We start from the raw sequence: 20,844 nt of genomic DNA, 5'->3' as shown, positions 1-20,844 counted from the left end.
AAATATCACATATATGAGGAGAAACCTTGTAATATTAGCTGAAGTTACTGTGGGTAAGCTAACTATGTGGTGTAACCGCTTGTATTAAAACTATAGACCAAGGGAAAACATGTTATAACGTGTTTTAAAATGAGTTCTGCAAAGCGAAGGTGACGTTACCGAACTTAGTGTTAACAGAGACAGCGGGTTGTCAATGTCGGTAAGTCACGGTCACTAAACGATCCCGTTATTACAGTGAACTGGGAAAAAGGGCAAGAGGAGGGTAAAACATCTTATATGGGGATGATAATAATAATATATGATAAAAGTATTAAACAACATCTTTAGGCTGCCAGGGAGCCAGTATCAGTTCCCAGGTGAAAACAGCACCAAAAGCAATCAATTCATTCCAGTCAGGCTCTTTGAAGCCTGTGCATACAGCTGATAATTATTAATGTACACTCAGTTGACAATTTATTAGGAACATCCAGCTGAAACTGATATAGTCTAAAAAAACAGCCCTGTAATAAATCGTCCTTCATGAAGATTATACTGTTTATACAGAGGTGTTTCTGTTATTTAGCTTATCTTTGTTGATATAAATGGGTTGGACAAAATAATATAAAATAATAGAAACTTGAAAGCCATGGTGAGTGTCTTTATGTAGCAGTAGTTTTGTGTTGTCTCTTTGATTACTAATAATCAGAATCAGCCCTGAAAAATCTGTGGATCCCTATTGCTGTTAGCCAATTCAGGCTAATTCTGTCCTTGATTAATTAATGTATTATTAGGTTAATACCAAGCAATACACCATGAATGAATGAATCCAAGTTTATGTTAAGTTCTCTGTGCTTCTATACAGTAACATAATATATACAGTTCATCATACTATTTGTCTTTTTTTTAATCCTAATAAGTAACATATTACTCTGATCATAGGTGCTATCTTCATCTCTAATGTGGTGTTCCTTAATTAGTTATGAAATAAGTACAATAAAGTAATTTGATAAACGTGACCTACTCTGTCTCTGTCCAGTCTGCTGAGATCAGGAACTGCCAGGCGAGATGCTGTGATGCATTGTGGGGTTTTTAGTATCAACAACCTCAGGCCTTCCTTCAGCCTTGCAGGTAGCACTCTTCCAAACACACATATTTACACCTGATATAAACAGATTGATTTACTCACTGGTGTTAAATATCTTTGATTTGATCTGAAGTGAATGTGAACATTGATGTGTGTAGGGTAGATGGCCGTCACTGTACTAGAACCCTCCCTGAGAAATATGGTGTGCAGTTACTGATCTCAACAGCATGGAAGTTATTAGTAAGAAGCATGTCAAATATTCAAAGTTAACAGCTCTGAGATAAAACTGGATATTTGTTGGTGTGTCCAATTGTATTTAACACGGCCAAGGACCCACAGCAGCACATCACCTGTGAGATCATGATAATGCTGAAGAAGCAGGAGTGACAATACATCACCAGGTGGTGGGGAACAGAATGAAGTGTTTCTGGTTTAAAAGCACCGTCCTTCAGCATTTAAGAAATGGAAGGTCTTTAATTTGGTTTTAAAAGAACACATTGATGGGGCGAGTCTAAGATCAGCAGGTAAACTGTTTCAGGTGCATAGATGCTAAATTTAAGGTAAACGCAAGAAACTTGTGCTACAGAAAATGGACCAGACTCAGTGAATAGCTCCCTAAGCTTAACATCCTAAGTCCTATGATAACTATTAATTTAGCTATACAGACTAATGAGCAGTGATAACTAACATGTATTTGGGCTAAAAGCATCTCACTACACTTTGAAAATGCTCTAGACACATGGAGATTTCCAGCGTGTGATCTGCTGGGATTGTAAACTAACAGCATGTCTGAGATGTTCTGTGAAGCCAGACCAGCAGGTGCTTTGTGACCAAGAGGAGGATTGTTTCAATTGTATTCTGAAAACAACAAGCAGCCAGGGAAAGTTTCAGAGAAGAGAGTTATGTGGTCAGATTTTTGGCTGGACCACAGCAGCACTGACACTGACTGACTCACTGACTGACTTTCTGACTGGCTGACTGACTGACTGACTGACTGATAGAGTTGAGTTTTACTGTTAAACCTTTGGTCAGCTGAAGACCATGTGACGTGATTCATGAAGTTACACCATTGGTCTGTTGACTTGTTTTCACTGGTCTAGACTCCAGGTGTTCACAGATCAGCGGTCTCTGTTTTCTCCTGTTCAGCTGAATGAAGTTTCATGTCGTCTAGTGCTTCATTTTTTCCAAGCAGCTGACTAGGGAGTGTATGAGACTCTTTCACCTGGCGTAAAGCGCAACTCAAGTGTCTTTGCTAGTTTCAGACTGATGCAGTTGTCATTTTTCCATCGAGTTCACACATCGTTTAATTAGCCAGTTGTTTAAATTGACCAACAGAAACCTGGTCTTCAGTAAATGGCACAATATTTCTCCATTATTTTCAGGGCACATTGTCAGTATGCTCCTACATAGGTGGGTGCACAGCGTGTCTGTTTAACACAAGCAGAGTTGTGAAGATGAGCTTCAGGTGTTTGATGTTTAGTCCGGTGGAACATTAGAAAGCAGCCACAGAAGGTCAGAGCATTCTTTGTTTAAATAACATTTGTTTAAGCTTTATTAAAGTAATGGTAAATAAAAAATAATTAAATCATACTTTTTAAGGACTTTACAGTGAATCTTAGTGTCTCCTGTTATTTCTTTCTCCCCAGATGAAGGATCCAGCTGATTACTGGCAGTTTGAAGGTGGATTTTTCTTCATCTGCTCCGTTGCACCGTCACTTCTGGTAAAGATTCATAACCTTTGTGGTTTTGATTTGACTTATTAATACACTGTATAGTTGGGATTCTGACATAAAAGATAGTATAATGTTTGTCCACATATGTTGTCAGAACTATATGGAGAATACTGTGGAAAACAAGATAAAACTGAATTGGAAGATACAAGCTAAAAAACAACAGACCCCCCCCCCTCAGCTCCACAGCCCCCCCCCCTTTCAGAGGTGATATCATCACCTCCCCCAATTGATATTGTAAATTTATATCTGAATATATTAAATAAAAGTGCTATAAAGTCAATAGTGGTGTGTATGTTATTTGTAATTAAGTTTCCAACCCCACTTTAGTTGAAAGACTACATCCAGAGACTTAACAGTTTAATTAGCATTTCTTCAGTATATTATATTTTATGAGAAATGTAAGAAAACTGATCTGAATCTGAATCAGTAAATATTGTATTTAGATTGTGCTTCTACATTACTTTACATACTTAAAGATTCAATGTTGACACAAATACTGCAGGTTTGAGATGATTTTAATCTGTTTTACACAGTATTTTTTACTTTGTCTTCCAAAACAAAAGATTTACTTTACAATATTAAGCATGTGTTAATATCTCATTGATTGATGTAATTGACTGACGGTTTTTTTTACAGTGTAAGCTGTTGTACTGTATGTGTATATTTATAAGGATTGTATCAGGGAACAGCTTAAGGAGTGAATGAGTGACCAAGTGAACTGAAAAAAGAGTATGGCTAAGACACTAACAGTGTGTGAGTGTGTGAACTGACTTATGTAGAGTCTCACTCAAAGTCCTTAATTTCTTTAGTAGACTGGAGACACAAGGGTTGACTGATGTCATCTTTTTCTGAGGGACCTTCCTCATTTTCCAAGACTTTAACCCGTCCATTGCCTCTCTCAGGATTATCCCCATGAATGGCCTGAAAAACAAGAGTGTATTAAGGTGGGGAAATGGAAACGTGTACTTTCATCGCGCAGATTAAGTAATAGTAGTTTTGGAAGTAACAGTTTCGCCTTAATTAGCGTCAGAAAAGCTTCCTTAACATGCTCACACTCTACTGTTTGAATCTCTGGACCCACACGTGGGCTTTTTAGCGGCCCGCTGCGCGCGCCACGCCACGTTGGCCGACGTGGGCCCGTCCTCAGTCCGGCCCGCGTAGGACATCCAACACCAGAGGAGAAAAGAAAGAAAAAAAAAATTCCCGCATTATAGAGGCATGAGTTTTGAACTCTATACGAGTCTGATTGCAACAGAGGGCTATTTTAATTTGGAGTAGGGTGAAAAATGCACTCTCCTTGACTCTTGCATAGACAGTTCGATTGATCATCCAGGATGAGATGCTGTGAAAAAAGGGAAAAGTTGATCACGAATGTCGTGTTTTACATGCGAGTGGCCACTACTATAAATATTTTGTTACTCATGTGGGCTTCAAAGGCTGTATGCCTGATATGCCAAAATGCAATTTCTGTTTTCAAAGAATATAATATTAAGAGACATTTTTCGACCAAGCATGGCCAACTATGCACCAACCTATCGTCGGCGGGAGAGAGAAAAAGCCCTGAAATTGTCCTCCGATTTAAACGCCCGTCAGAATATTTTTGTGAAGCAGACGGGCCATAAACAAGACAGTCACAAAAGTAATACATGGCCGGCTCTTAAGCTGACCAAACACAGCAGGTCGTTCTCAGAGGGTGAGTTTTGCTAAAGACCGGTATGGTTGAGACTGTGCCCTGACAATAAAAGTCAGTTTGAAAAAAGTCAGTCTGTCTCGTCGGGCCGTTACCAGGCCGTGTGGTAAGTGATTTGATGGCGCAGTCTCACTGAATTCATTGTAGTTAATTGAGATGTTAATTGTAATATTCATGAGTATGATCATGTATTTGTTTAAAAAGGGCTAGTGAATAACACAAATCAAGCCCACCAAATCTATGTACCGGTAGTTTAAAGTAATTCTGCAGTAAATATTTCATGTTTAAATTTTATTTCCAATTGTGTGGCCCTTCACTTACTTTAACGGAGTCAGTATGGCCCACTGGAAAAAAATATTGCCCACTAATGCTCTGGACTAACAATGGCGGTAACTCTCCTAGGCCTTTCAAATACCGCACAAAAGAAGAAGAAGACATGCTGTGATTGGTCGGTGGGCTGTGTTTAAAGACACGCTGTGATTGGTCAGTGGGCTGCATAAAGACATCATGGCGGGGGCTCGGCGGACCTATGTCATATCGGAGAGCAACATGGAGCTGTTCCGAGGAGAACACGTCGATAAACCGAGGACAGTGAGGTGTTTCGGGTGAGTAGAAGAGATCAGTCCGATCTCTCCAATGCCGCTGGTATTCACTCCAAGCTAAAGCTAACCGCAGAAGCTTTCCCCTCTGACCGAGGGACCGGAGCTTTCAGCGAAGCTAACATGCGTTAGCTGTTAGCTCGTGGTCCAGACCCTCAGGACACTGACTAGCCGCCCATGATGGATCAGTTAAACCTGAGCTGGAGTCCGGACTCTGAAAGACTGTGGGCAGGTAAACCTGGACCCGAGGGACCCGCTGTCGCTGCTTTGAACCAGACTTCTGTTTAACTTTTACTCATGTTATCTGTGGTCTGAACGTTAGCGCTTCTCTAGCACCAGGACAAGTCAAACTCGTTTTATATTTAAAGTCCTGTAATGGTTCCTGAGGTGACGGCTGTTTTCCCGGGCTGAAATCACTGTTTAACTCCAGGTTATAGGTGACGTCAAGCTGCTCTTCATTCTCACAAACGGTTTATTAAAGGCTCGTTGGTAAACACGCCTGTTTTGACTGAGTTTAGTTTGCTCTGAATGACCCAGCACACAGTGGAGACACATTCGTTCAGTAGAAGGTATTTCTAATGAAAACTGAGATAACGATGTTTCAACTAAATTAACTCACCTCCATTGAGCTGTGTGGATTTAGGTGAGCTGAGCCTTTAATTGATGTAACTGATCAAAACTATCACTGAAATGAAGGATAATTTATCATCAGTTGATTGTTTGACCTGTGGAACAGTTTGTCAGAGAGCACTGATGTTTTAGCTTTAATTCTGACCAATAGTTTAAAAGTTGATGCTTTTAACTTTTTGGCCTTTTTACTTAAAGTGATTGTGTTGATTAGCACAACAGCTGCAGACTAATTTCGTTATTACAGCAGGATCCCGAGGAGACGCTGCTAACGATAGAGTTCAGTGAGGCAGAACACAAATATTTATCTACCTGTTGTCATTTCCACACCTCCACAGGAACCAGACCTGATGTGGACGGACCAAGACAGGATCCGTGTGATCTGACTCTGCCCCATCCGCCGCCCCCCCACACACACACACACACACACACAACCACACAGACTGGGACTGACAGGTAAGAGCCACTGAACATACCACACCCACAGGACAGGTGTGTATTTACCTGTCGCTCTGCCTGAAAGTGATGAAATAAAAGGCCGACTGAAGCCCCTCCCCCAGCAGTCTGTTCATAGAGGAGGGGGGCTGTGACAAAACCGGACTGAAGCGTATTCTGACTCAGGATGAGTCTGCCTGTCCTTCAGGTGAGTGTCTACCAATTCATTAACACTGCTGTGATTGGCTCTGACAGATGGACTTCAGTGACCTGCAGGAGATGAGGCCGTGATGTTATCAGTGATGTCAGAACTGCAAGATGATGGTGAGTGTCATCAAACGTAGTGGGATGTCACAGAGTGGGTGGGGCTAGTGTCTGCTGGGAGATGATGTAAACAAAAGGCCGAATTGTAGCGCCTCCGCCAGGCAGTGTGTTCTCAGAGCGGAGGCGCCCTGACAAAGACTGACCGAAGCGTTGATCTGATCCCAGGACAGCAGGCTCACTGAGGTCACATGACAAAGAATAGCTTCATAAACAAAGAGACAAACACTGTCGGTCTGCAAAGCAGTGACATCATCAGTCTGTCAGTGTAATTGCCTTGACGACGGCACCGCTGTCTTCTCACTGCTGGGCTTTTTAAATGGAGTTTGGTGAAGAAACCAGATGCCGTTGAAAGCTCCAGAAGCCAGCGGAGGGACCTTGAGTTGGATTATTTAGGCACTGTTTCAGTTTATTAAGTTGATCCACTGTCACCTGGTGTGTCCACAGGTGAGTGACTGAAGGATGTCTCCTGGCTGCAGTCTGAGGACAGCTGGTGAGTGTCCGAGCTCCGTCCCAGTTCACTGCACTCGTTTCCAGTCTGGTCTGCTCATACTGGGACAAGGACTGACGTAACTTCAGAGACCAGGAAGCAGACTTGTCTCAATCAACATGGAGTCTTAATGATTTCACTGTTTAACTCTGACCCCACAGGTCTGCTCATGTAAACTTTGTGTTTTAATAAAGGTTGATGTTATTAACTGTTTATTTCAGCATCAGCTGATTTGTCCTTTGACGGCTCGGATAGAACAGACTTCAGAGAGATGGAGTCTTAATTCATCTGTTGAACAAAGCAGTTCAGTTCAAATGGCTGACAGAAGAGCCATGTCCAACCTCTGAGCTTAGTTTACCCTCAGCAGAACATGGTTGTCTTTTTAGGAATAATTCAACAGTTACAGGAAGTTTTACTTTGAAAATTCAGTGAAGAGTGGAAAAAATAAAAAATTGATTTGGGTGGGGGGGGGGGGGGTCTGGTCTCTAAAAACTTCCCTCCATGTCAGCAAACCACATGAGCCATGTCTTCCTGTTTCTTGTTGTTGGGTGCTACTGCTTAGTGCAGGTGTCACTGATTGTTACCATGGTAACATTGGTATTAGTTAGTCTGGTCAGGTGTCTGATGTTTGTCATCAGATGAGTCAGTCTTTATTTTAGTGATTGATCCGGACCACCACAGACCGGTCTGATACCGCTTTATGAACCAGCTGATGAGAGGAAACAGCTGGTGACAAACACGGAGGCTGTTCATCACCCGAGGTCACGTTGAGATCACATGTTCAACTCCACCTCCCTTCATCAACATCTGAAGCATGCACACTGATTCAGCTGGACTGACAGGAAGTTCATGTTTCCCTCTGGATCAGCTGCAGGTTTGTTTCAGCTCATTAAACCAAAGGCCACAGAGACTGTCAGACCGTCTCCATGGAAACAGTATGAAATCTGAGACATGAAAACCAGCTGTGTGTTCGTCCCAGACCAAGACAATGTGGTTCAGGCCTGGAGACTGCTGGTCTTCATGTGATGCTGTAGGTGAAGAGCTGGACAGGTGCTCAGGTGCTTCATTACCTGCTGTGAAAGAATGAATGAATCAGCTGTTCACTGTGTTTACTGCAGCCTCCTCATGTGCTCTGATACTTCACATGTCAGAGTAAGTGCTGATACACATTAACCTGACACCTGTCAACTCACCTGTACTGAGCTGATGATGTCATACAGTAGTTTATAAAGTCAGAATATAACCAGCTACTACATTAACCTGCTGTTACAACAACACACCTGAGTCTCTACTGTCACTCTGATGTCATGACGTTACTATTTACAATGTATTATCACACTTATCACCGTTATTATTATTGTTGTTACAATTATATTGTCATAGTTATTATCATTATTAGTAGTAGTAGTAATAGTACTAGTTAGTAGTAGTTGGTAGTGTTGTAGTTAGTCATTTCCTGTCCTTCCCACTCTCCCTGTTGGGTGTTGTTGTGGGGGGGGGTGATGGGAGGTGAACTCTTCCCCGGAAGTGCACAGCTGCAGCAGCAGAAGTTGCTCCTCGGCTCCGGGACTCAACAGTCTCTCAACTTTCAAACCAATCCGTTACATTTGGACCTGGCGGCTGAAGCGGCGGGATGGAGCCCGACACGACATCACCGGTAAACACACCGACACACCCGCCGATCCTCCGGTAACCGCAGACCGTCAGACCGGAGCTGTTAGCACAGCTGAGCTAACTGAGCTAACTGAGCTAGCCTGTAGATGTGCCACCAGACTCCATTCAAAAAACACAGCAGTGAAGAGACAGAAGCGATGACGTCAGAGGGATCATTACGTCACTGTTCAGAGCCTCAGTTACAAAGAGAGAGAGAGAGAGAGAGACCTCCACCTCCATGAGAGGCTCCATGTGCTTCAAATAGGTGAGGTCTGAGGACAGACAGGTGGGGACAGACAGGTAAGGTCTGAGGACAGACAGGTGGGGACAGACAGGTGAGGTCTGAGGACAGACAGATGAGGTCTGAGGACAGACATCTGAACCTGTTTCACTATCACAGATATCACCAATTAAAGCTGCTGTGATCAGGACCGATCACTGATCAATACCAATCCCTGATCAGTGGGTCTATCTGAAGCCTGTTTATCATGTAGCATGTTTTTCTATTTTTCCTTTTCTAATAGTTCTTGTGTAACCTCAACCCTGTGATGCTCAGGTAAGTTACAACTGTGTCGTCAGGACAACCTGTGTTGCCAGGCTGCAGTGACGTCACATGAATGTAGAAACAGTTTAGTTTTAGTTTGAGAATATGTTTATGTAGTTGCTGCTCTCGGCCCAGGGGCAGTGTGGACCGTTTCAGATCAGCTGATCACGGACACATTTTTGTTCCAGGATGCAGCCGAAGAACTCAGAGACGTTCGGATCAAGACGGAGCCTGATGGAGACGTGGAGATCCAATCATATCCCATCCTCAAGAAGCTGTCTGTCAAACTGACCGACTGCAGGGTGTGGCTGGAGGGGCGGGACTTCCTGTCTTTGGGTAAGAATCTGAACTGATATTGATCAGACAGAAGAATGTATAGATTAATAAAACGTTCTGCTTCCTGCAGGTCGAGACAAATGAGAGACGTTTGGTTAATTTTGTTGATAATAAAGTTTCATAGAAAAACATTTTTACGTTGCTCAACGTCAGCTATTGATAAAATATTGTTTTAGTTTTGATTACCATACTGCAGCTGACAGGTCATCCAATCAACAGCCCCAAACCCAGAGTTATTGATCAGTCACTAGTTAATTTTCTATCTCTTAATCAACTGATCGTTGAGGTTTTATCTTGTTTGTCTTGTTTGGACCTCCTGTGAGTTTGAAATAAAGTTTGAATTGAATTGGAGCAGGAGCTGTAACTTGACCTCTGACCTCTCCAACAGACGATCACCCTTACCTCTGTGACCAGAGTCCGAGGCAGGTCCGGCCCACAAACACTGGCAGGAAGATGGTCTACTGCTCTGAGTGTAAGAAAGGTTTCTACAAGAGGTCTCACCTGGAGGCTCACCTGAGGATCCACCGAGGACTGAAACCCAACGAGTGCTGGCAGTGCGGGAAGACCTACCCGACCCTGATGAGCCTCGTCATCCACCAGCAGATCCACGACCGCAAGGAGCCTTACCGGTGCTCGTACTGCGACAAGACCTTTGCTCTGAAGAGGGACTGGAAGACCCACCATAGGACGCACTCTGGGACCAAACCCTTCAAGTGCTGGTTCTGCGGGGACGGCTTCGATGAGCAGGACGAGCTCACCGAGCACCTCGAGGCGCACAAGGGGGAGAAGTGCTACCACTGCAAAGTCTGCGACAAGATGTTCGTCTCCTACCAGGGCTTCAACTTTCACCGAAAGTCGCACAGGAACCAGAAGCTGCTGCCCTGCCCTAAGTGCATGAAGACCTTCAGCAACCCCCAGAGTCTGAAGCTCCACCAGGTGACTCACTCCAACAGGAAGCCGCATAAATGTCCCACCTGCGGCAAAGGCTTCAAGCTGCAGAGCGGCCTGCACTGCCACCAGAGGACCCACGAGGACGTGAAGGACTACCACTGCACCGAGTGCGGCAAGTGTTTCTCCAGCCTGCAGGGTCTGAAGCTGCACAACCGCACCCACACCGGACTGAAGCCCTACAAGTGCACTGAGTGCGGGAAGAGGTTCACCCAGTCCCCCCACCTCAAGTCGCACATGGTCACCCACACTGGAGAGCGGCCGTTCCTCTGCACCACCTGCGGCAAGAGGTTCACCCAGTCGTCCCACCTGAGGTCCCACATCACGCTGTTCCACGTGGGCGAGAAGCCGTTCACCTGTGACGACTGCGGGAAGAGCTTCACCATCGCCCACTACCTGAAGATGCACCGGCTGAGTCACACCAAGGAGAAGCTGTACCAGTGCTCGTACTGCGAGAAGTCCTTCTCCTACCACAACTCCTGGAGGGCCCATGAGAGGATCCACACCGGCGAGCGTCCGTTCAGCTGCCAGGACTGCGGCCAGAGCTTCATCACGTCAGGGTCGCTGCTGAGCCACCAGAGGTCCAAACACACTGGAGAGAAGAGCCACTACTGCATCACCTGCGGAGAATTCTTCTTCACCAGCTCGCTGCTGCGGGTCCACCAGCTCGACCACACCGGAGAGCGGCCGCACGCTTGCAGCTGCGGCAAGACCTTCAAAACCAAAGGGGTGCTGCGCTACCACCTGAAGAGGTTCACCGACCACCGGCCAGCCCAGTGAGCGTCAGGAAACACACCTGTCACCTGAGGTTCAGTCTGAGAGGCCTCCAGAGAGGGGAGCAGGGGGTGATGGGGTAAAGGAGGGACACAAACACTGTGTGAGGTGAGGGGACAGGTGCATGCAGGTGTGAAGTAGCAGGTAGAGCTGCAGCAGAGACCCTGATTACACTGAAGTCAAAACTCCTCCTCACAGTCAGACCTGAACTACATGTTGACTCAGTGTGACATCACTTCCTGAGGATGTCCCTCCAGAATAAAGCTCCAGAGAAACAGAGGTTGCAGAACTTCATAGAGAATCATCACAGCTGATCACAGCTGATTCAGATGACTTATGTAAAACAGATGGAAGCTAAAAAACAGGGCTCAAGTAGGAGCCTCAGTTCTCTGGGTTGGGGGGGTGGGGGGCAAGATGTGACTGCCTGCATACAGGAAGTGTTGGTGCTGCTCTCTGTCTTCAATCACAGGTTTTTCTTTCGTGTTTGTGGACATTTGAAGCCAAAGCTGCTTTTATGGATCAACTTATTTTGAGTCTGTTGATCAGCTGATCACACAAACAGCTGTTTAGAGAGTGAGGTTGTTGGACTGATGGACACAGCTGATGATCACTTTTTAGTCACTGACATTCACAAGTTTTATTTTGAGTCATGAACCTTTGTTTTTTACAGAAAATGAAATGATGCTGCATCAACACTAAGAACCAGGAAACACTTTGTCTCAGTCGACTTTGAACACAATAAAGGAACAGTCACAGTGTGTGTGTGTGTGTGTGTGTGTGTGTGTGTGTGTGTGTGTGTGTGTGTGTGTGTGTGTGTGTGTCAGTCAGAGTACAGGAAGGGACCAGGTGTCATTCCAGAGCAGGTTCAGGGTCTACAGTCCAGTTCTCACATGAAACAAAAGGTTTATGAATTTAATGAACTCACCTGAGATGACAGGTGAGGACACACGACCTGCTTTGATCAAATAAACAAACAAACTGGACTTTAACTTTGATACTAACGACTTGTGATGTTTGATGTTTGATCTTCTCCTCAGACAAGAAAATAGAATATGATGCGTCAGCCAATCAGCTCCTCACTTCCTGAAAACATCAGACCAATCAGGGCTTGTTTAGGACTTGAAGCACCAAGTGTAGGATCTGGTCTGGACTCTGGATTGGAGACTGATGACAAACGAGCTGACAGCAGGAGGAATCAGGAGCCTGCTGGTGCTGGTTCAGGTGGACTCTGCAGTCCTGGATCAGGACTACGTTAGAGGGTTTGCATCAGTTACTCCAGTAAAATAAAAGTCCTGATATTGATTATAGGATTATTATCAGTGAGTCCAATCAGATTTTACATTGAAATAAACAACAGGTTGTTAAAACATTCATGTTACAAAGTTCTTGACTGAATTAATATTCAACACTGAAACATTTGATTCATGTTTACGAGGAAGAATTCACTGAAGAGTCAGTCGTCCTTCACAGGCTCGTTAGGTGTTTTGTACCTAAAGAACTAATAACAGCAGCTGTTAAATACAATATTTCCCTCTTAAATGTAATGGAGTAAAAGTATAAAGTAACAGAGTAAATCTACTTAGTTACTTTCCACCACGGCCAGTTAGCAAAGGTGCCTAACAAGTTTTATCTGATTTTTTTTTTCCAGGCTTAAAGAAAAGATGAGGAAGTTAAATAAGATTCAAATGAATTTAATACAAGACATAAATAAAAATAAAACCCATTAAACATTAAGAAATGAGTCAATAAAAAATTCCAAATAGACTTCATGTAATCATGTGATTTTTTTTATATGACTATATAAACGTGACAGTTTCAGAAATAAAGTTTGTTCAACTGGAAGTTTCGTTTTTATTCCTTTAAATATTTTAAAACGTCTAGTAAAAATTCACGTCTAGTTCGGCAGCTTTTATTCTGAAGGCGTAGAATGACACGTATCAGGACTTCCTGCCGTTATGTCAACAGTGAAGATGGCGACGTCCTGTGTGCGCCGTTCCGTCCTCAGTCAGACCCTGAACAGATTCAGGTCTTCAGGAGGAGACTTGATCCAGATCTCAGCTGGAAACAGGTTTGTATTAGACTCACCTGACAACAGGTGAGACACCGGCACGTGCAGGTGGAGACACAACAGGTGTAAAAAATAAATGAGGTGCTGCACTGTATAATATAATATAATATAATATAATATAATATAATATAATATAATAATTAATGAATGAAACACGGAGCTCAGGTCCACCTGCAGGAAACAGGTAAGTGAACAGCTGATATTTGTTTTTGTTCTTCACGTGCATCGGCTGATCTTCTCTGTTCGTCTCATTACATAAAACCAGCAGACAGCAAAGTGGAAGTTCTTTGACATCACAGTCTGTGGCGGGAAAACACTCGGCATGCTGGGTAAAAGTGAGCAAACATGAGTCCAATGGGAGAAACATTAAGATCACACAGAGAGGAGGAGGAGGAGGAGGAGGAGGGGGAGGAGGGGGAGGAAGAAGAAGAACAGTCCTGTGGGCGACAATTGGTTAGTTCAGTCACAAATCTACAAATATACAACCTGTAACATCACACTCAGTGTGTGTGTGTGTGTGTGTGTGTGTGTGTGTGTGTGTGTGTGTGTGTGTGTGTGTGTGTGTGCGTGCAGCCTTCTCTCTGTTCAGCAGCTCTGATGAAGACAAACGTGATGAAGCTCAGAGGAAAGAGGACGAGTTGATTCTGCTGCTGAAGAAGGCCAAGGTACCGGGACCACTAACTGTTATTAAGTTAGTAGGTCAGTTAGTTGTTAATTAGTTAGTAGTTAGTTGGTAAGTAGTTAATTAGTTGTTAGTTAGTTAGTTAGTTGTCCTACAGCAGTAACACGTCTCTCTCTAACAGCTCAGTCTGTACCGCGGGCAGCTGCAGGCAGCCTCTGGTTTCCTCCATCAGGCTGTCGGTTTAGCTCACCAGACCCACAACAACCAGGCCATCATCTACACCTACAGTCTGGTAAACACCTGTCCAGTCTGACCACACCCACACACGCTGCACCTGTGAGTATCAGGTCTGTACCTCTGAGTGTGGACCTCAGACCCAGGTACAGGTCCAGAGGACAGTTCCTCATGAGGAACAGTCAGATGTTCTGTGTTAGTCACACTGAGTCCAACATGTCGGAGCTACTTCCTGTCCCCCCAGCTGAACTCTGGGTACTCTGAGCTCTGAGGTCAGGCTGTAAACCTGCAGCTGTGACCTTTGACCCCGTCCTCTGACCTGTCCCTGTGTTTCCTCAGATGGCGAACCTGGCCTACGTCCAGGGTCACCTTGACAATGTGAGTCCTGTCCAATACTGCTACTGTTGCTGTTGTTGTTGTTGTTGTTAATGATGATGTTGTTGTTGTTGATGATGTAAATGGTAAATGGTTAATGGACTTGCACTTATATAGCTTTTCTAGTCTAACTGACGACTCAAAGCGCTTTACAATACTTGCCACATTCACCCATTCACTCACACAGTCACACACTGATGGGGCAGCCATCAGGGGCAGGGTGGGGTTCAGTATCTTGCCCGAGGACACTTCGACACGCGGACTGGAGGAGCCAGGGATCGAACCACCGACCATCTAATTAGTGGACAACCTCCTGTTGTTAATGTTTTTGTTTATATTGTTGTTGTTATTGTTGTTAATGTTAATGTTGTTGTTGTTGATGATGTTGTTGTCGTCATCTTCATCCTCTTCTTCCTCTCAGGCTGAGAAACTCTTCAAAGCAGCGATGAGCTTCATGCTGTCAGGAGGAACACCACAGGTCAGTGTGTGTGTGTGTGTGTGTGTGTGTGTGTGTGTGTGTGTGTGTGTGTGTGTTTTCCGTCTTCACTGACTTCCTGTCTGTTTCCAGGACGACAACGCTGTCATCGAGATGTCTCTGAAACTCGCCACCATCTATGCCGAACAGAACAAGTGAGAACTGATCTGTTGATCTGCAGCAGCTTCCTGTCAGAGACCTGACTTTGTTTGTTTGTTTGTTTGTTTGTTTGTTTGTTTGTTTGTTTTAGGAAGGAGCTGGCTGAACATGGGTTCAGGTTCTGTACTGAGTCCCTGGAGGCGAAGCTGGGGAAACAGAAGGATGAGTCAGCAGAGCAGCAGACAGGTGAGACAGGTAAGACAGTGATTCAGTGTCACTGAACTGCATCGAATCCTTTAAATTAGCGACTGATTCACAGTAAGCTAGTTAGCATGAAGTTCCCTCCTACTTTAACATATGGACACCTGCAGCGTCTCACCTGTGTCCAGGTATCCAGTCCTTATTGAAGTCTCTGTAAACAAACAGCTGTTCTCAGAGTCTGCTGTGGAACTCGTTTACAGGTCGTGGTCTCTAGTGTTCTTTAGAGCGGAGTACTTGTACATCCTGCTTGGTTGGTGAGGCGTCTGGAGGATCTGGATCCTCCTACAGGTGATCCTCCAGGTCTCACAGAGCACCTGTAAACAGACTGAGGTTTAAACTGTTCAGTGTCGTTGTCGTCTTCAGAGGAGCAGGAGGCTCTGAGGAAGGAGACCCGCCTCCTCCTCGGTCTGTGTTTGGACTCACGGGCTCGATACCGAGCGTCAACACGCCGCCTGAACCAGGCCACACAGGACTACCAGACCGCCCTGAACATCTGCCGCCAGGAGCAGGGAGAGACACACCCACAGGTAGAGCCACGCCACACACAGGTAGAGACACACAGAAACAGAATCCATCTAAATGATGTCATGATGTCATCTCCTGTCAGACTCTGGTTCTGATGAGCGACCTGGCCACCATCCTGGATCTGCAGGGTCGCCATGACGACGCCCTGGCACTGATCCAGCAGGCCGTGGATCTGAGCCGGTCCTCTGGACACCCGGACCAGCACGTCCTGCTGGGAAACATGGCCGGCATCCTGCTGCACACAGGTGAGTCCAGGTCAGTGTGAAGCTTCAGTCCATCTTTCTGTCTCCGGTCTCACTTCCTGTCTGTGGTCCATCAGGCCGGCTGGAGGACTCGGTCCGGCTCTACCACGAGGCTCTAAGTCTGGCCCAGCAGGCCGGAGACCAGGAGGCCGTGGAAAAGATGCAGGAGGGACTGAAGGAGGTGAAGAAGAGAAGGGAGCAGGAAAGGAAGGAGGAGCAGCAGGAAGCTGCAGAGGAGTGACAGACCGGATGGACCTAAGGACGAGGACGCGAGTCCTCCAGTCTCTCTGTTCAGGTTGTGGTCCCCAGCAACAAACTGATGAACTGATGTCCATGTTGTTACATGTTGTGATCACTGAGTCTGTGCTCCCCAGAGGACGAACCCCTCAGACTGAACACCTGGTCAGGGCTGTGAGCCGCTAATTTAATGTCTTTACTGTGTTTGTCCTTCACATCAGAGAATAAATCATTGTGTCTCCTGCTCAAGTTGTAGTGACAGACGTCTGAGTCTCTGCAGAGACCACTAAACCGTCCTCAAACAGGTCCTCAGATCTGTCCTCACTGCTCAACGCCTCCTGGTGTACAAACCCCCCCATCTCGAAAGTATAAGTTTGTTGCCACAGTTGCTAAGTTACTAAGTTACTGTTACTAGTTACTATAGTTACTACTGTTACTACAGTTACTACAGTAAAAGTATCCCAACCTAGATGAAAGTTAATTGTTTTCATCATGTCTTTATGATACATACACAGCGGTAATACAGTCAGATACAGTCAGATACAGTCAGTCAGATACAATCAGATACAGTCAGTCAGATACTGTCAGTCATACAATCAGTCAGATACAGTCATACTGTTAGTCAAACAGTCAGGTGCAGTCAGTCAGATGCAGTCAGTCATACAATCAGTCAGATACTGTCAGTCATACAGTCAGTCAGATACTGTCAGTCCTACAGTCAGTCCGATACAGTCAGTCAAACAGTTAGCAGGGCTGATAGCGCTCCGGCGCCACGCCGGATGGAGTGCAACTTCATGAAGCCAGGGGAAGACATCAAACTTGTCGATAAAGGTATAAAGAATAAATGGCGTTGGTCTTGGATAGAGGAGGCGGGTAGAGACGGAAAGCCCTTTGGAAGCTGGAGTCAAAAACTCCGGCAACCAGGAGCATGTTTCTGCACTTTGTGTGCAAGGAAAATATTATATGGAACTAGCGGGAAAAAGTGCTGCCACGGCACGAGTTCGACGCTAGTCATCAAGCAGCTTTACGAGCAATTCAACAGCCACAGCAGATATCCGGCCCTCAATGACCGATCGCGTGGCTGATTTTAAAATTCGCTTGTGCTCCTTCATTGCCGAGTTTGATCTATCGTTTACAATCGCTCATCCACTCGTCACTTTGTGTCAGAGATTAGCGGAGGATAAACTCGCATCTGTCTGTCTCAGGCAGCATGCAAGCTATCTTATTACACACATCTCACCAGGATTTAAAAGAAATCTGTGACAAGCTTGAGAATAACATGTTTTCACTCAGCATTGATGAGGCCACGGACAAAAGCATGGATAAAATTTTAAATGTACTTGTCGGATTTTATGACGAGGATGCAGGCAGTGTGAAAAGTGTGGTTAGTGAGGTCCCCCCTCCATTGTTAAAGCGCTATATAAATCCAATCTTCATTCATTCATTCATTCATTCAGTTCCTAGTTTACTTTTGAGTATTATAATTGTCACCCACTGACCTTCCTTGGTATGGCTGTAGTATCGTAGTCTCAGTCTGCTATACAAGCAATAAGTACGCAGGTCAGTGACTAGTTAAAAGCAGGGATTACTGAACAGGCCTACCAGGCCCAGGGTCCCAAGAGCTCTGGTGCTCTACACAAAGATGCTCCTGTAATATGGGCTTGTATTGGCTTTGTTCATCTCATGTCTGAATAATGTACATTTGTATCCACAAAAGTCATCAGAATATTTAATTCAATGGACTATTTATCAAAAAGTTTTTTGTTTGTTTAATGCAGTGGTATTTTGCTTGACTACATAACAAGCACTGATCAGGAAATACTATAGTCATTTGATACACAGTAATTTCTGTATAAATGAAGAAAGCACACCCCTGGATCCCGCTTCACAATTGCGTTGATCGGAGCGTGTATCTTAGCTTCAGGGCCGCTTACCTCCCAGGGAAAACAGTTCAGGCTCAGGATTTCTTCTATCTATCACCCCTGAGTTAGTCCGATACAGTCAGTCAAACAGTTAGTCCGATACAGTCAGATACAGTCATACAGTCAGTCAGATACAGTCATACAGTCAGTCAGATACAGTCATACAGTTAGTCAGATACAGTCAGTCAAACAGTCAGTCAGATACAGTCATACAGTCAGTCAGATACAGTCATACAGTTAGTCAGATACAGTCAGTCAAACAGTCAGTCAGATACAGTCAGTCATACAGTTAGTCAGATACAGTTAGATACAGTCAGATACAGTTAGATACAGTCAGATACAGTCAAACAGTCAGTCAGATACAGTCAGTCATACAGTTAGTCAGATACAGTCCGATACAGTCATACAGTTAGTCAGATACAGTCATACAGTTAGTCAGATACAGTCCGATACAGTCATACAGTTAGTCAGATACAGTCAGATACAGTCATACAGTTAGTCAGATACAGTCAGTCATACAGTTATTCAGATACAGTCAGTCAAACAGTCAGTCAGATACAGTCAGTCAAACAGTTAGTCAGATACAGTCAGATACAGTCATATAGTTAGTCCGATACAGTCAGTCAAACAGTTAGTCCGATACAGTCAGATACAGTCATACAGTCGGTCAGATACAGTCAGTCATACAGTTAGTCAGATACAGTCAGATACAGTCATACAGTCAGTCCGATACAGTCAGTCATACAGTCAGTCAGATACAGTCAGTCATACAGTTAGTCAGATACAGTCAGTCAAACAGTCAGTCTGATACAGTCAGTCAAACAGTCAGTCCGATACAGTCAGATACAGTCAGTCATACAGTTAGTCAGATACAGTCAGTCAAACAGTCAGTCCGATACAGTCAGTCAAACAGTTAGTCCGATACAGTCAGATACAGTCATACAGTCAGTCAGATACAGTCAGTCATACAGTTAGTCAGATACAGTCCGATACAGTCAAACAGTTAGTCAGATACAGTTAGATACAGTCAGAAACAGTCATACAGTTAGTCAGATACAGTCAGTCAAACAGTCAGTCAGATACAGTCAGTCATACAGTCAGTCAGATACAGTCCGATACAGTCAAACAGTTAGTCCGATACAGTCAGATACAGTCATACAGTTAGTCAGATACAGTCAGATACAGTCATACAGTTAGTCAGATACAGTCAGTCATACAGTTAGTCAGATACAGTCAGTAAAACAGTCAGTCAGATACAGTCAGTCAAACAGTTAGTCAGATACAGTCATACAGTCAGTCAGATACAGTCAGATACAGTCATACAGTTAGTCAGATACAGTCAGTCAAACAGTTAGTCAGATACAGTCAGATACAGTCATACAGTCAGTCAGATACAGTCAGATACAGTCACACAGTCAGTCCGATACAGTCAGTCATACAGTTAGTCAGATACAGTCAGTCATACAGTCAGTCAGATACAGTCAGATACAGTCATACAGTCAGTCCGATACAGTCAGTCATACAGTTAGTCAGATACAGTCAGATAAAGTCAGATACAGTCATACACAGTCACAGATACAGTCAGATACAGTCATACAGTTAGTCAGATACAGTCAGATACAGTCATACAGTTAGTCAGATACAGTCAGTCATACAGTTAGTCAGATACAGTCAGATAAAGTCAGATACAGTCATACAGTCAGTCAGATACAGTCAGATACAATCATACAGTTAGTCAGATACAGTCAGATACAGTCATACAGTTAGTCAGATACAGTCAGTCATACAGTTAGTCAGATACAGTTAGGTACAGTCAGTCAGTACAGACGTCTTCAGATGAACTTGTAGTTTACATGTTTTCTTCGGACAGCTGCAGGTGAGAATGTGTGGAGATATGAGGTTTCCTCCTCATCTACAGGTTCCCACAGAGTGTGACGCAGGTGAACTTCCTGTTGTGTTTACTGAACATGTCAGAATAAAAGCAGAGTGATGACAGTAAACACACAGCAGACACCACAAACAGAAATCAGCCTGTTGCTGCACAAACAGCAGATTAACAACACAAACACACACACACACACGTGTGATAATTGCATGTACACACACCAACACACACACATTCAGTTATGTGCTGTGGGTATGTAGATAATTGTTGTTGTGGTAGGAGGTTAATCAATCTCACACACACACACACACACACACACACACACACACACACACACACACACACACACACACACAGAGCTGTGGTGATATAAAAGTAGCTTCAGACTGAGTTTCTGTTTCTGCTGGACGACATCTCTACACACTGAGGAGGTATGAACACACACACACACTCACACACACACACACACACACACTCAGAGGTCGAGGTCAGAGCTCTGGTCGGGAGCATTTCAAGATCTTTGTCACTGTGATTGATTGGTTGATCTGATTGGCCGACTGTGGAAATTGTTTTTCTTAACTTCATTAATAACGTCCTGTAGTCAGGTACAATCAGCTGATAACAACACAGTGACCATCAGCCAATCAGAGAGGAGGATACTGGATGAAGTCTTTGTTCATGTTCAG

The 20,844-nt window shown here is 44.4% G+C and overlaps 2 protein-coding genes and 1 long non-coding RNA gene across 3 annotated transcripts; all 3 read left to right on the top strand.

Moving 5' to 3' along the window:
* The first annotated feature begins 5,001 nt into the window (after positions 1-5,001).
* Positions 5,002-7,171, top strand: LOC111237310. Its single transcript, XR_002665758.1, has 4 exons — positions 5,002-5,091; positions 6,051-6,168; positions 6,403-6,471; positions 6,916-7,171. It is a non-coding gene; the product is annotated as an uncharacterized LOC111237310 (long non-coding RNA).
* Positions 7,172-8,493: 1,322 nt separating this feature from the next.
* Positions 8,494-11,219, top strand: LOC111237307 (zinc finger protein 664-like). The gene is made up of 3 exons (XM_022766352.1): positions 8,494-8,615; positions 9,344-9,491; positions 9,880-11,219. The coding sequence occupies exons 1-3, from the start codon at positions 8,592-8,594 to the stop codon at positions 11,217-11,219; spliced, it is 1,512 nt and encodes a 503-aa protein (XP_022622073.1). The 5' UTR covers positions 8,494-8,591.
* A 1,964-nt stretch (positions 11,220-13,183) lies between these two features.
* On the top strand, positions 13,184-16,600 carry ttc19 (tetratricopeptide repeat domain 19). The gene is made up of 11 exons (XM_022766398.1): positions 13,184-13,308; positions 13,550-13,734; positions 13,855-13,946; positions 14,085-14,195; positions 14,477-14,515; positions 14,934-14,990; positions 15,081-15,142; positions 15,238-15,332; positions 15,711-15,874; positions 15,955-16,117; positions 16,192-16,600. The coding sequence occupies exons 1-11, from the start codon at positions 13,184-13,186 to the stop codon at positions 16,353-16,355; spliced, it is 1,257 nt and encodes a 418-aa protein (XP_022622119.1). The 3' UTR covers positions 16,356-16,600.
* Positions 16,601-20,844: the final 4,244 nt, after the last annotated feature.

The sequence above is a fragment of the Seriola dumerili genome, unplaced genomic scaffold (genome assembly GCF_002260705.1).
Source record: "Seriola dumerili isolate Sdu_G_001 unplaced genomic scaffold, Sdu_1.0 BDQW01000850.1, whole genome shotgun sequence".
NCBI lineage: Eukaryota > Metazoa > Chordata > Actinopteri > Carangiformes > Carangidae > Seriola > Seriola dumerili.
The sequence above is the reverse complement of the archived record's forward strand: the minus strand, read 5'-3'. Positions and strand labels throughout refer to the sequence as shown.